Below are 16654 nucleotides of genomic sequence, written 5' to 3' on the forward strand. Positions count from 1 at the left end.
ATCCCTTGTCCCACTCAACAGTAAGCTGCAGGGATCTCAGCACCACCAAGAAACAGGCCATTCTCTCTCTCACACACACACACACCCACACCCACACCCACCCGCGGCCCAGTTTCCCTGGCTGTACCAATGGAGATGCAGATCCTTCCCCATCTTTACAATAGGTCAGAGACTGGAGCGTTGCCAGTTCAAGTCAACTCATTTCACAAACCTCTGGAGTGGAGCCGCATGAGGCCCTGGCAGCAGGATTACCCCTGGGCTAAGACACAGAACTTAAACTTGCATGAGGTCACACGGAAGTCCCTAGTGCAGCCAGAAATTCCCACTCCCAGCCAGTATTTCAACCACAAGGCAATCCTTCCCCTCAAACATTTTCCTCCAAGACTCAGCAGTGAGAACCACAAGGGATAGCTGAATCCCTAGCCCCATACCCCCTAAAGGCTAGTGCTTTGGGGGCACATTTATCCCAACAGCCCCCCATTTCCAGCAGCACCTGGGGGCAGCACCCTTCCAGCAGCTCCAGACTCTGAACTTTTAAAACAGGGAGGTAACACTCTGGTAGCATCTTCCCTGCCCCAGACTTCAGATCATATGTCCTACAGCCAATCAGTGGGATTATTGCCCTCTGGCCCCTGCATAGATCCACCCCGTCCTCTGACAGCAGGCAGAGGGGTGGTTAGGCCCTCACTAGTCACAGCAGCCACTAAGCCAGCGTCTCTCTGTGTGTAGGTAAAGTTCAGCTAGGAGGAAATGTAAAAAGCATCTTCTCTTCCATCCCCCTTCAGCCTTCTCTCACAGAGACAGTTTACATAAGAACACGAGGCTGCGTAACCTCACTGGAGCTTATAGGAACCACCTGACTTCTCGTGCCATCAAGGTATTTTAAAATAAATTTCCCATCGAAATTCTCTTCCCCTGCTCCCTTTTTTGTGATTTATAAACTTCTCCATGAAGGCTGTAAACCGAGCTCGCTTCCTTAGTAAACTTCAGTCATCACATGCCTCTAGGCGGCTCTGGTACTGCCAGGTTGTTGCCCAAAGCCAGGCTGTGCAAGGTACGCTGGTAGATTTCTAGAGTAGGAAACAAACACAGCATGGATGCAGGTTTTCAAAACCAGAGCTGTACATAAGAGTTTAGATGGAATGGGGGAAAGCTGTAGCAAAGGCCAAAAGGCTGGCCTCAAAAGCCTCAGCAGAGCTGCTTTGGGGGGAACACAGCAAAGACAACTTAAAGAATCATAGAATATCAGGGTTGGAAAGTCATCTAGTCCAACCCCCCTGCTCAAAGCAGGACCAGTTCCAACTCAATCAATCTCTGGATTTTTGGGGGATATTATTGTTACATATCTTATGCCACTTAGACTGAAAAAACACACACACACACACACACACACACACCATTTTAGCTTCTGGCTAATCAGTTTCACCTGCTGTTTGTAGATTTGTTCTACAATGACCAGAAGAGAACCCCGCCACACACCTTTTTTTTTAAAGGAAAAAAATGTCATTTTGAGGCAAAGGGCGGAGTTTGGGGGGAAAATGCAGTGCCTGAAATTATGTTACTTTTGCATAGTGGACTGGATTTCAAGTTGTCTGTGTCCCTGGAACAGGAGTGTAACAAGAATTCGTTTTTACACGGTCCCATTCATTCTGTTGATGGAGGAAAGGATCCGTTTATTCCTCCTCTTAACAGCAGCTCCAGCTAAGATCCACACTAGACAACTAGAGCAGTCAAAGAAATGCAGTTCTGGTGAAACTTAGATGAGCCTTCCGCTATAAGCAACCTCCCCGCAAATTACTTATTTTTTAATGTGACAGAGAAGAAAGCTATCCAGGTGCAGTGTTGAAAATCAAGACCAGATTTTTTTTACAATGAAACGAAGGACTCACTGGGACAGATAAAGCTTCTGAATTTCACACATGTAGTTTGTGCCCCAAACCATAAGACAGTCCCAGCCCGTGAACCTTCACTAAGATTGATGAATGTGGCCCAACATAAACTTGACACAAACCAAACTTCGGGCACATTCTTCCAGGGTCCACTGCAACCATCTTTCACAGACCGAGCATTAATCATCCTTAAGCAGAAGACAGAGTGCTGCTACAGGAAGCGTATAATGGTCATCTCTGTGTAATTCCATGGAAGACAATGGCTATACATGATAGAGCCATTTTATTGAAGTATTCAGAAGCCTTTCAGTGGCACTCGGTACTGAAACATGCAAACGCCTATCATCACCCCTGCTTTACAGACAGGAAACTCGGACGGATGACCCAAATTCCCCACTGCCTGGCACCTTGTGTTGCCATTCACATCTGTGCACAGCAAATATAAAACCACCACCAGGGTGTGAGCAGAGAATTTGGATTTGGGACCATTTTACCTCCCTGTGGCACAGAGTACGTGACCCCACAAGGAACCAAGTGGTGGAGACCCAGGGATATCCCACAGAAAGTCTGTGGAAAGGCCAGGAAGAGAACCCAGCTCTCCAGAGTTCTGGGGCCATGGCTTTAACTACAAGCCCATCCCCTCATCCCACAGAGCCACTGTCATATTTGTTTAATCGCCTCTAGTGCTGCAATTCCTGCCTCCAGTCCACCTTCGCTCAGGGAGTTGTAAAGCACATCTGGATTTTTCTCTTGACCTTCCAGCTCTACAATGCTCCATGGCTAAATACACCAGCAATCCCTGGCCCAGGGCACGCAGCATTGCGCCTGCAGTGCTAGCTCTGAATTGGTTTTGGTATTTTTGGCCAAGCAAAGCGAGGCCCTACACTGACCTTGATGGCATTTCTCCATTTGTACATCTGCAACACGACAACTTCAGAAAACCATCCCCGAGCGATGGCAGAACGTCGAAGAACGTTCAAGAGAGCGCCAGGCAGAGCCTTGCTGATTTCAGTAGAAACTAAAAGAGCCTGAAATTAACCCATAAACTGCCCATTTTGTGATGCCAGCAGAGGAAACTCTCTGGCACCCTCTTGCTGCTATCTACACATCACAGGCAGCAGCTTACTAGAATGTAGGCTGAGCTGTATACCCACACAAGGCCCTTTTCCCCATTCCAGCCAGGTGGCTCCAAACAGACCCTTTCCTGCTCCCCAATCAGCTATCCTGCCTTCCTGGGCTCTTGGCCCCAATCTCCAGCCAGGCCCCTCACATTCTGGCCAGCCCCACCTCTACCCCGACCTCCACTGGCACTTAAAAGTTTGAACAAAAAGCACAGAGCTCGGTCAACATGAGCAGCAAAGTGTGCAACCCTCTGTCCTTAGCTACAAAGGCCTGTACATTTTTCCCTGTGGACTGCGAGAACTAGATTTCTGCTGGAAGAACAGGAGTTACTGGAAGCATATCCATGTACGCCCTTCTGAAAAGGATCTGCCAGCCACTGCTCAGCCTCCTGACCTAGAGCCAAAATCCTTCCCACCCTGAAAATAAAGAGTGTGAACTGTCCCCAGCATCCAGGGCATCCTTCCAGCTCTCAGCTATATAGCTATGAAGGGATCCACTTTAGAACAGCATTTTTAGCTGTGGCCCAAGAGGCTGGTCACAGTCTTTAGAAATCCTCCAGAAAGCAGAATTCCTGCTTGTTTTACTCCTCTGAAATAAAGGAACTTTACACTAGGGGGCGTGTGTGCTCTGCACTGCCTTTAATTGAAAATAAAAACCAAAAAAAAAAAATCACCCTTCTTCAGTGTAATTCTGAGGTCAAGGAGCGGTCCTGAAAACATCAGTGATGTTTGATGTATTAGGATCAGAGCTACACTCCCACCCTGCCTGCTTTGCAGAGCCCGACACCCAACATTCCCGGTTTCTGATTTCTCTGGCACCATGCCTCCGATGCACAGCATTTCCACTGATTGTCTCCACCGCTTTTACATCTGGAGGAGTTTAACTGACTTCATCTTGCTTTCACTTTTGTCAGTCTCCTCACCTCTCCCACATACATTCCATTTCTCTCCCTCGCTGGCAGCTGGCCCCCTACTTCCCTCTCCTGTCAGAAGAGTAGCCCTGGCTGGGAGTTTGAGTATGGCCCATGCATAACGGAGCGCTGTGCAGGCAGAGGTCTGATCAAAGAGCTGGGAGCCAAGAACGCCCAAGTTCTAACCCAAGCTCTGACACCAGCAACCCCTGGGATCTTGTCGGTGTCACTTAGCCACTCTGTGCCCCATATTTCCCATGTGTAACATTGTGATGATACTTGCCTATCCCACAGGGCTGCTGGGGACTAGTAGATAAAATGTTTGTAAAGAGTTCTGAAGTATTCAGTGGGAGCTGAATTTTCTGCTACAGTGCTATCCATGGACACTGCTTGGAGGCGCTTTCATATTAAGTTCTGGATGCTGAAAAGGAGAAGTGACCCCTTCTAGGGCTACACTACTCTACCCCCATCTCCTGTCTCCATTATTCGGAAGGTCTACCCCTGTGATCAGTTCCCATGCCTGCCTCGACTGCTACACCCAGCTCCACCAGCTGCATGAAGAAACTGACAAGATTCTTGAGAGCATGGCTTTTGCCTACCAGCGTAGAATCAAATGAAGTAAAAATCTTAAATGAACTAAATTGTACTATAGAATCTCTATGGATAGTAATTTCATGCTTGAAAAACAAGAATATAGCAGTAGGGCTATATAACAGACCACCTGACCAGGATCGTGTTAGTGACTGAAATGCTCAGGGAGATTAGAGAGGCTATTAAAATAAAAAACCACAATAATAATAATGGGGGATTTCAACTAGAGGAGAGTCAATTCTTGATTTAGTCCTAGGTGGAGCACAGGATCAGGTCCAAGAGGTGAATATAGCTGGTCTGCTTGGTAATACGGACGCTCCCCGACTTATGCAAGCGTTCCGTTCTGGAACACCTTGCGTAACTTGAATTTTGCATAAGTCAGGAACATATCCCCGACTATTACGCAAAAAAAAACCACAACAACTTTCTAGCTTACAGAACTTTTTCCATAAGTGCAAATTTGTGTAAGTCAGGTCTGTGTAATCCAGGGAGCGTCTGTACTGACAAATTTAATTATATTATGAACTTCCCTGTGGCAGGGAAAACTCCAGAGGCCCAACACTGTAGCATTTAATTTCAGAAAGGGGAACTACACAAAATGAGGAGGTTAGTGAAAAAGAAAGTAAAAGGTACAGTACCAAAAGTAAAATCCCTGCAGGCTGCGTAGAAACTTTTTAACGACACCATAATAGAGGCTCAATTTAAATGTATACACCTATTAAAAAACATAGTAAGAGAACCAAAAAAGAGCCACTGTGGCTAAACAACAAAGTAAAAGAAGCAATGAGAGGCAAAAAGGCATCCTTTAAAAAGTGGAAGATAAATCCTAATGAGGAAAATACAAAAGAGCATAAACTCTGGCAAATGATGTGTAAAAATATAATCAGAAAGACCAAAAAAGAATTTGAAGAACAGCTAGCCAAAGACTCCAAAAGTAATAGCAAATTTTTTTTTAAATACATCAGAAGCAGGAAGCCTGCTAAACAACCAGTGAGCCCGCTGGACGATTGAGATGCTACAGGAGTACTCAAAAATGATAACGCCATTGCGGAAAAACAATGAATTCTTGGCATCAGTCTCTACTGTTGAGGATGTGAGGGAGATTCCCAAACCTCAGCCATTCTTTTTGGGTGACAGATCTGAGGAATTGTCCCAAATTAAGGTGTCATTAGAGATGGGTTTGGAACAAATTGATAAACTAAACAGTAATAAGTAACCAGGAACAGGTGGTACTCACCCAAGAGTTCTGCAGGAACTCAAATGTGAAATTGCAGGACTACTAACTGTCATCTATAACCTATCATTTAAATCCCATTCTGTACCAAACGACTGGACGATAACTAATGTGATGCCAATTTTTAAAAAGGGCTCCAGAGGTGACCCTGGCAACTACAGGCCAGTAAGCCTCATTTCAGTATCTGGCAAATATGTTGAAACTGTCGTAAAGAAGAAAAAATCCATGGTACACCCACACCTTGAATACTGCATGCAGATGTGGTCACCCCATCTCAAAAAAGATATATTCGAATTGGAAAAGGTTGAGAAAAGGGCAACAAAAATGATTAGGGGTATAGAATGGCTTCCGTATGAGGAGAGATTAATAAGACTGGGACTTATCAGCTAGGAAAAGAGGCAACTAAGGGGCAACATGATAGAGGTCTGTAATATCATGAGTGGTATAGAGAAAGTAAATAAGGAAGGGTTATTTACTCCTCCTCATAACATAGGAACTAGGGGTCACCCAATGAAATTAATATGTAGTAGGTTTAAAACAAACACAAGAAAGTATTTTTTCACATAACGCACTCCTGGAACTCCTTGCCAGAGGGTGTTGTGAAGGCCAAGACTATAATGGGATTCATTAGGGAGCTGGATAGATTCATGGAAGATAGCCATTGATGGACCTATTAGCCAGGATGGGCAGGAATGGTGTCCCCAGCCTCTGTTTGCCAAAGCTGGGATTGGGAGACAGGGGATGGATCACTTGATGATAATCTGTCTGTTCATTCCCTTTGGAGCACCTGCCATCGGCCACTGTCAGAGGACAGGATACTGGGCTTGATGGACCTTTGGTATGACCCAATATGGCTGTTCTTATGTATGTTCTATACAGCAGCAGTGAAAGTGACCAGAGTGGTGTTAATTTCACTCTGAAGCAGTTGGCAAAGATCTGAGCAGCAGACAGGGCTGCAGGTTCAGGGGACACTGCATCAGTGCACATTTAGACTCAGACTCATAGGTCAGAAGGGACCAATATGATCCTCTAGTCTGACCTCCTGCACAAGGCAGGCCACAGAACCCTACCCATCCACTTTTATAACAACCCCTAACCCAGGACTGAGTTATTGAAATCCTCAAAATTGGTTTGAAGACCTCAAGCTGCAGAGAATCCACCAGCAAGCGACCCATGCCCCACGCTGCAGGGGAAGGCGAAAAACCTCCGGGGCCCCTGCCAATCTGCCCTGGAGGAAAATTCCTTCCCGACCCCAAATATGGCAATCAGCTAAACCCTGAGCATGTGGGCAAGACTCACCAGCCAGCACCCAAGAAGGAATCCTCTGCAGTAACTCAGTTCCCATCCCATCCAACATCTCCCCGCAGACCATTGAGCAGACTTATCTGGTGATAATCCAAGATCAATTGCCCAAATTAAACTATCCTATCATAACATCCCCTCCATATACTTATCAAGCTTAGTCTTAAAGCCAGATAAGTCTTTTGCTCCCACTACTTCCCTCGGAAGGCTGTTCCAGAACTTCACTTCCCTAATGGTTAGAAACCTTCGTCTAATTTCAAGTCTAAACTTCCTAATATCCACTTTGTACCCATTCGTCCTCGTGCCTACATTAGTACTAAACTTAAATAATTCCTTTCCCTCCCTAACGTTAACCCCCTTGATATATTTATATAGAGCAAGCATATCCCCCCGCAGCCTTCTTTTGGCCAGGCTAAACAAGCCAAGCTCTTTGAGTCTCCTTTCATAAGGCAGGTTTTCCATTCCTCGGATCATCCTAGTAGCCCGTCTCTGGACCTGTTCCAGTTTGAATTCATCCTTCTTGAACATGGGACACCAGAACTGCATACAATATTCCAGATGGGGTCTCACTAGCGCCTTATTTAACGGTACTAACACCTCCTTATCCTTGCTGGAAATACCTCCCCTGATGCATCCTAAAATCGCATTTGCTTTTTTAACAGCCGTATCACATTGGCGGCTCATAGTGATCCTGCTATCAACCAATACCCCACTCACATGCGGAAAAAAATTCTTCATAACCGAAAGGGTTAAAACTCCTTTTAAAAAGTGCTGCATTATGCAGGTCCCTTCACTTGCCAGAGGAAAATTCTCCCTCCCCTGTGGGAAACAGGTTTTTTGAAGCCCTGACGTCAAGAACACATTAACACCTTGCACCTACAACACACTGCAACTTGGCAGGATTGGAACACATTGTACTTTTGTCCCCCTTTTACAGGGGACAGACAGAGATTAACTGACCAATAAAACGCATCCAGTCAGCACTAGAACCCAGGAGTCCTGACTGCCAGCTCCTTTTACAACTGCCACTCTCAGCCAAACCTCTTTAAATACGGGAAGGGAGGCGCTGAACTCCCATTCTAGAAATTCTGCTCAATACCTGTTTTTGACAGTGGGAAAAAAAGAAATTGTATGACGACCACTCCTGTGAACATCAGAATGCAAACAGGCATTTCCCATCCGCAGGAGTGTAAGGTGATGGAAGGCTAGGTATTTGCCAGAGAACCCAAGAACCTGAAACTCCTCCTACAGTCTCTGTGGTGCGGTGGGGATTCAATCAATTATTTTTTACTCCTGTTTGAACTTAAAGAACAAAAGAACAAACATAAAAAACCAACAATTCTGGCATGTGGCGGGAAAAAAATCTTCCCATTTTCTGGATGTTAAATTTTGGTGCCCGCCCTCCCAGAGAAGTAAATGAAACACCCAGACTAAAAGCCCTTTAAAAGCTTCAGAACTGTACTGAGCTAAAATCCTTTCCCAGTAACTGTGACAGTGCTTGACCGTAAAAGAGAGTGCCTCAACAAAGCCATGCAGCACCAGAGAGCTGTTCTCACAAAACTAAGAAGAGCAATAACCAATATAGCACTTTACAGTCCAAGGATCTCAAAGCTATTACCAAAGTTAATGGATCTCGCATCCACCCCCAGATTTACCCCAACTGCAAAATTGGGATAAGGCGGCACAGAGAGCCACGTGCCCAGTCCTGCAACAAATCTGTGGCAAAGCAAGGAAAAGAATCCAGGGGACTTGGCTCCCAGTCCCCAGATCTAATCCCTGAACAACACATTCTCATCAGCACATGGGCACCAATTCAGCTGAAGCTTTTTCCTCCATTACCCCCCAAATATTTTTAGCTCTCCAGTTAAGAGCTGCACAGTGAGAACTTAGAAAAAAAAATCAGCTGGGTAAGGCTGAGCATGCTTGACTTCAGCGCCCTTTAAAATATTGTATTTGTCTTTCTAACTAGACACTGGCAGCCCAGTCACATCAATTCAAACCAGCTTGGTACTGGAATAGAAGGAGGTTATGCCAGCTTCCTAGACATCCGCTTGTAGGTTGTGTTCTCTTCATTATGCCCCTGGGAAGTCAAGGTGTTTACCTGAGACAAACCATTCACAGGTGTAGTCAGCTATAAAGTATTGCTCCTGGGGGCATGCGGGAGAATAAAGGGTAAAGAAAATATTTCCCATCAAATATTTAGTCATAGACATTATGAATTCTTTGCATCAGTCTCTACTGTTGAGGATGTGAGGGAGATTCCCAAATCTCAGCCATTCTTTTTGGGTGACAGATCTGAGGAATTGTCCCAAATTAAGGTGTCATTAGAGGAGGTTTTGGAACAAATTGATAAACTAAACAGTAATAAGTAACCAGGAACAGGTGGTACTCACCCAAGAGTTCTGAAGGAACTCAAATGTGAAATTGCAGGACCACTAACTGTCAACTGTAACCTATCATTTAAATCAGCTTCTGTACCAAATGACTGGAGGATAACTAATGTGATGCCAATTTTTAAAAAAAGAGCTCCATAGGTGACCCTGACAACTACAGGCCAGTCAGCCTCACTTCGGTATCGGGCAAATTGGTTGAAACTATCGTAAAGAAGAAAATCGTCAGACACATAGATGAACATAATTTGTTGGGAAATAGTCAACATGGTTTTTGTAAAGGGAAATCATGCCTCACCAATCTACTAGAATGCTTTGAGGGGGTCAACAATCATGCAGACAAAGGAGATCCAATGGACAGTGTCTTTAGATCTTCAGAAAGCCTTTGACAAGGTCTCTCACCAAAGGCTCTTAAGCAAAATAAGCAGTCATGGGATAAATGGGAAGGTTCTCTCATAGATTGGTAACTAGTTAAAAGATAGGAAACAAAGGGTAGAAATAAATGGTCTGTTTTCAGAATGGAGAGAGGGAAATAGTGCTGTCCCCCAGGGCTCTGTACTGGGCCCAGTCCTATTTAACATATTCATAAACGATCTGGAAAAAGGGGTAAACAGTGAGGTAGCAGAGTCAAAGGACAGGACACTAGGCTTGATGGACCTTTGGTCTGACCCAATATGGCCGTTTTTATGTACACCCTTGATACTGGGCTCTTCAGCATGCAAAATCCCTGACCCTGCCACTGGAAATCAATATATCTTGAAAGGGATTGGACCATGGGGATGTACCTGGCTGGACATAGTGGAGGCTTTTCCAGATTTCCCCTATAAACCCAAGAGGAAAGAGAGACACATGACAGCACAGCCCCTTTCACCAGACCCCTTTCCTAATAGGTTCTGTAAGACCCTAATATTTTGGCAGCTCGTGATTTTAGATCCTGAAGCACGACAACACTAGAAATTATTTAAGTGTCAAACTGAGATGGCATCAGCAAGGTCTAGCAACACTAGTTCCTCATCTGGCTCCATTACAAAACCCTGCAAACGACACACATGGCTTGCTTACCTAACACACCTTCCTGTTGGCATTCCTTGTCCTCGTTTGCCACACACACTCACTGCCCCTCTGCCATATATATTGGCCAAACCGGACAGTCTCTATGCAAAAGAATAAATTGACACAAAACTGATATCAGGAAGCATAACACTCAAAAAACAGTAGGAGAACACTTCAACCTCTCTGGCCACTCAGTAACAGACCTGAAGGTGGCAATTTTGCAACAGAAAGACTTCAAAAACAGACTCCAACGAGAAACTGCTGAGCTTGAATTGATTTGCAAATTAGATACCGTTAACTCTGGCTTGAAGAGAGACTGGGAATGGCTGAGTCATTACACAACTTGAATCTATTTCCTTGTGATAACGATCCTTACACCTCTTGTCAACTGTCTGTAATTGACCATCTTGATTATCACTACAAAAGCTTTTTTTCCTGCTGATAACAGGTCATCTTAATTAATTAGCCTCTTAGAGCGGGTATGGCATCTTCTCTGTATGTGTATATATATATATATATATATACACACATATATATACACATATATATATACACACACACACACACACACACACACACACACTCTTTTTATATGCTCCATTCTATGCATCTAATGAAGTGGGCTGTAGCCCACGAAAAAGACGGTTACTCACCTTTGTAACTGTTGTTTTTCGAGATGTGTTGCTCATATCCATTCCAATTACATGTGCGTGCGCCGCGTGCACGTTCGTCGGAGACTTTTTACCCTAGCAACACTCGGTGGGCTGGCAGGTCGCCCTCTGGAGTGGCACCGGTATGGCACCGCCCGCTCCTCAGTTCCTTCTTGCCGACTTCTCTGACAGTGGGGAAGGAGGGCGGGTGTGGAATGGGTATGAGCAACACATCTCGAAGAACAAACAGTTACAAAGGTGAGTAACCGTCTTTTCTTCTTCGAGTGCTTGCTCATATCGATTTCATTTAGGTGATTCCCAAGCCTTACCTAGGCAGTGGGGTCAGTGGGGTTTATGGTGGGGGTAGTTTGGTCGGTGGATAGACAAGAAGGGGGGAGTTGTGTTGTGGAATGTAAAACTGCTGCGCCGAAGGCGGCATCGTCTCTAGCCTGCTGGACCAGTGCATAGTGTGATGCAAAGGTGTGTACGGAAGACCAGGTGGCTGCGCAGCAGATTTCCTGTATGGGGACATGGGCCAAAAACGCGGCAGATGAAGCTTGAGCCCAGGTAGAATGGGCGGTAAGAGGACCCGTCGGAACATGGGCCAAGTCGTAACATGCCCGAATGCAGGATGTCACCCAGGATGCAATACGCTGGGAGGAGATTGCGCTAGGGAGGTGGAGAACGGCTAGCCGTGCTCCACAGTTCCAACGACCGACACGGGCAGTAAGAAGGAACTGAGGAGCGGGCGGGCCAGCAGGGGTATATATCAGGCGCCATACCAGCGCCACTCCAGGGGGCAACCTGCCGGCCTACCGAGTGTTGCTAGAGTAAAAAGTCTCCGACGAACGTGCACGCGGCGCGCACACCTAATTGGAATGGATATGAGCAAGCACTCTAAGAAGAAGCTTATGCTCAAATAAATGTGTTAGTCTCTAAGGTGCCACAAGTCCTCCTGTTCTTTTTACGGATACAGACTAACACGGCTGCTACTCTGAAACAAATCACTCACTGAGTCACTTGCATCCAGATTGTGGACTCTGAGGCAAGAGCCTCTCTGACTGGGCTGGGCACTGTACCCACCCACAAAGGGTGCCCAATCTGACTGGGGCCCTTGGGCCCTCCTGCAGGACAGTAGTAAACAGTTCCAGGCACCTAACAGGCACTCAGTAACTACTTCCTTTTCCTAGCAGCCAGTCAATCTGCTTCCTTTAGCTTCCCTCCTTAGACTTTAGAAGAAGAACTCTAGCAGGAGAGAGAGAGTTTGTCAAGCCTAAGTCTCCGTGCTCTCTCTCTCTCTCTCTCTCTCTCCAGTACTCCAATTCCAACACCTCAAGTTGTCCGACTCAGGAATAATAATAGCACTTAGCAGTTTATATACACCTTCCTTCATCTAAGATGCAGGCATCATCCTCATTTTAACAATAAGGAAACTGAGGCACACTGTCGCCAAGTGGCTTACCTAAGGTCTTACAGGGAGCCAGTGGCAGAGCAAAGGACAAGGCCTGTTAGTCTACAGCATCCACAGCCAGAGGAGCTCCCAACAAGCCTGTTAAAAGCAACCATTTTATCACCACCGTGACGCCTACACTCCTCCAGAGCCTCTATTAAACTAGCCCCTCCATTCTCCTCTTTGTGCCTTCTTCCAAACCACCCCTTCACCCGAAACTCCCCCATTCTTGTCTATCCACCGACCAAACTACCCCCACCATAAAACACCCCTCAAAGCCCTTTGCTGATATCAAACAGGGCTTCCTTCACAGTCTATGGATGTTCTTCTATTACAGGCAAGCTGCCCGTGTCTGTCGATTGTAAGGTCCTTGCAGCAGGGACCAGGAGTTTCTCTAGGTCTGCAGAGCACTGAGTACACAGTCAGAATTCAATCGGCAACAAACCTTCTCCCTTGAGTCTCTTGCTTGAGCAATTACCAGGCAAGTTTTTGCATCAGAGTTTAGATTTCCCTTCCCTAGCCCCAGCCTCTTCCTCCCCCACTCACATTCTCATGGCATAGCCAGCTGTAGGAAACATTCCAAGAAACGCATCCCAGTTCTTCCTACCATATCAGCTATTTGTCAGACTATGATCTGAGGGTGTTAAGGGTTCTGCCAGGGGCTGGGGATGGCGGGGGGGGAGAAAAGCATACATTTGCCACAGCCTGGACGCACAGGTCTGCACTGTTTATTAAAACAGTGGCTCTCAACCTTTCCAGATTCCTGTACCCCTCTCAGGAATTGTCTTGTGTACCCCCAAGTTACACCTCACTTAAACTACTTGCTTACAAAATCAGACACAAAAATACAAGTGTCACAGCCACACCTTTACTGAAAAATTGCTGACTTTCTCATTTTTACTATAATTATAAAATAGATCAATTGGAATATAAACATTGTACTTACATTTCAGTGTAAAGTATATAGGGGAGTATAAACAAGTCACTGTCTGTATGCAATTTAAGTTTGTACTGACTTAGCTAGTGCTTTTCCTGTAACCTGTTGTAAAACTAGGCAAATATCTAGATGAGCTGATGTACCTCCGGAAGACCTCTGCATACCCCCAGGGGCACACATACCCCTGGTTGAGAACCACTGTTTGAAAATACTGACTAACCCAGTTACTCCCATAAAAGGCACATACAGATCAATGAGTCAAAATAAATAAATAAATGCGGGGAGAAAGGAATCCACTGTCTGGCAGTCTTTTGTATATCTTGGCCTCTCTCTTGATTAAAAAAAATATGAACAACCCGAGTGCCTCATCTTGATCCAACATATAATCAGTCAGATTTCTCCTACAGTTCCCAGTCTGCTCTTCAGAGCAAGTACAGCAACACTGCACTATGTTCAACAGGCACACTCAATCCAGAGATGATAATATATGGAGATATACCTATCTCACAGAACCAGAAGGGACCCCGAAAGGCCATCAAGTCCAGCCCCCTGCCTTCATTAGCAGGACCAAGTACTGATTTTTGCCCCAGATCTCTAAATGGCCCCCTCAAGGACTGAACTCACAAGCCTGGATTTAGCAGGCCAATGATCAAACCACTGAGCTATCCCTCCCCTTTTTTGCAAAAGGAGTGCAAATCAGTATTAGAAGAGAAATAAAACCACATGCATATGGAAAAGCTGAGGCACAGAGGCTCAAATTCCAACCATAATAGAAACAAAGATCAGGCGTTTTTCCTTGAAATAACAATGGAAAAATCGCTCCCTGTGCTGCTGCGGGCATTAATAGAGCCAGAGCTTTGCCAGCAGCACCCAGCAATATCCTAGGAAAACTAGCACTTGAAGGCCTTTGAATCCTCTAGGGAGAGACCAGAGACAGCAGCTATATAATTTCCCAGGGCCAAGCCAAGACTTCTGAGGCCACCCGGCCCAGCAGCACCCCAAGGGTGCCAGTATCCTGGACTCTGAGCCATGTTGCAGGGCTGGGGATGAGGGAAAGGGCAGTAACCGGAGTGGGGATAAGTTACAGGTAGGTCTCTGGATCACTTTCACTGGCAAAGACTTCAGAGCGTATGCCACCCATCTGATCAACAGGATTTCTGCTCTCCCAACACACACCTGGAGGGACCCTCCCCCCTGCTCCCCTTGGGAGCAGCAGAGTGAGCACCCCAAAGGCCCTGCGTCCGAGGGAGTCTTTAGTGTTTTAAACATAAGGAGTGGGAAGGAAACAGTCTACGTGGAAGGGGTGAAACAAAAGTCAATCTAAGAGCTGCAACTGCACTGCATACAATCGAAGAGCTCGCAGTCCCTTCTCCGCCGGGAGGCGTGAGTGTTAAGGGATCGGAGGGGAGGGAGGGGCGCTACGGACATTTTTAATAAGGGCGTTAAAAACATTGGCGCCATTAGAGCACAGAGCTAATCTGAGCAGCCCAGTGCCGAGCCCGTTTCTGAAAGGGGCCTTGGGAGCAGCGAAGACCCACCCACCGGCCATTCGGCGCTCGGTGTCCCAGGGAAATCCGTCGCCGAGGCAGGGAGGGGAAGGGAACGAGGCCTTTCTGTCACTCTGTGGCAACGCCCCCCAGCTCTGTTCTCATATCGGCGGGCTGGAGCTCTCCTCCTCCTCAGGGCATTGGGGGAGCCCCCCCCCGCCACTTGATCGTCTCCTCAGGCCTGGACCTCTCCCATCTCCCTCCACCAGCAGGGGCTATGCTAGGCCTGGCCTAGGCGAGGGCCCACACACCGCGTCAGCCAAGCCGCCGGGGGCACCCACCTCCAGGGCGGCAGCTACCCCGTGCGGCGGCTGGGGAAAGCTGGTGCCGGCTGGCCTAGTCCATCCGAGCCCTTCCCAGGCCGGCTGGGAAAGGCAGGCCTGGCAGGAAACAGGAAGTCAGCCGTGACGAAGCGGAGTCATCCCTCACCCCTCTGCAGTTTCCTAGGCTGTGGGCAGGAGGCAGCTCTAACCTCTGCTACTAACTCCAGCCAGGCCTCTGGGCAAGTCGCTTTGGCCCAAGCAGAAGGAGGAACCACCCATCTGCAGTACCTGACGTGACACACCTTGGGCCTGAATTTCAGAGGTGCTGAGCGCCCCCAGCTCCACCTGAGGCGGATGGGCGCTCCAGGTGACCCGCACTTCTGAAAACCAGGCCCCAGCTGTCTCTAACAGGGCACCGCAAATAGGGGAACCCCCACCACCCAGTGGCCACTCTTGAAAATCTGGCTGTCTCCTCCACCTGTGAAGTGAGAGGGGTCCCAACTTACTGCACACCTCCCAGGGATGTTGTAAGGCTTTATTTCAGGGCTGCTTCCATCATCTGCTCTGGAGACATCATCTGCCCTGGGGTAGTGACACATTTCACTGAAGTGGGATTGCACAATGAGACTGGCAGTAACACGGGCCAAACAATGGGGCCCGATTCTCTACTACCCTGCATGGCACGATGTCACTTACTTCTGTGTCATATGGACGCAAGGTGGGTACAAAATGTTACCTGGCAGCACTTCCCTCTCTCACCAGTGATAGCATTTTACACCCAATTTGCACAGGTGTAAATGGTTACAAAAGGTGTATGGCAGTGCTGAATCCAACAACTTAACATGTCCAGCTGAGCAGGCTGGCCAAATTAGGTTAGGAGGGTCACAGAGCCAGCAGAAGCTGTGTGCAGCAGACTTCAAGTGGACAAAGCTGTCACCAGCAATTAGTCAATAGCTCAGGGTGGTCTCTCTTTAGGCTAATTGAGTTTGTTTGTAGTTAGGGGTTTTTAAAGCCCTTTGAAGATAAAAAGTGGTGGGTGTTTTAACCATAACCTCGCTTTATGGTTAATGGGTTGAGTTTCTCTATTTGCAATTTGCCCCATTAATCCTATTTAATGACATCTTTCACTATTCTGTTGGCCCTTAATCACTAAAATATACTCATTTGATCATTCTAACACGGTGGCTTTCAACCTGTGGTCCGCAGACCCCTGCTGGTCCACAGACTATGTCAAACATTTCTAAAGGAGTCTGCATCTCCATTTGATATTTTTTTAGGGGTCTGCATATGAAAAAAAGGTTGAAAACCATTGTTCT

At 46.8% G+C, this 16654-nt stretch overlaps 1 protein-coding gene across 6 annotated transcripts in view; it reads right to left on the reverse strand.

The window, feature by feature from the left end:
* RAB11FIP5 (RAB11 family interacting protein 5) overlaps window positions 1–16654 on the reverse strand; it is a 104738-nt gene that overhangs the window by 18327 nt on the left and 69757 nt on the right. Inside the window, exon 4 of one of the 6 annotated variants that reach the window (XM_030565458.1) lies at window positions 989–1070. The exons of the other annotated variants lie outside the window; for them this stretch is intronic. Within the exon in view, the coding sequence (XP_030421318.1) occupies window positions 1004–1070 (67 nt within the window). The 3' untranslated portion in view covers window positions 989–1003. Of the gene's footprint in view, window positions 1–988; window positions 1071–16654 lie in introns of those variants that run through there. 6 annotated transcript variants of the gene reach the window in all.

This window comes from Gopherus evgoodei, chromosome 5 (assembly GCF_007399415.2).
Source record: "Gopherus evgoodei ecotype Sinaloan lineage chromosome 5, rGopEvg1_v1.p, whole genome shotgun sequence".
In the NCBI taxonomy this organism is placed as follows: Eukaryota; Metazoa; Chordata; order Testudines; family Testudinidae; genus Gopherus; species Gopherus evgoodei.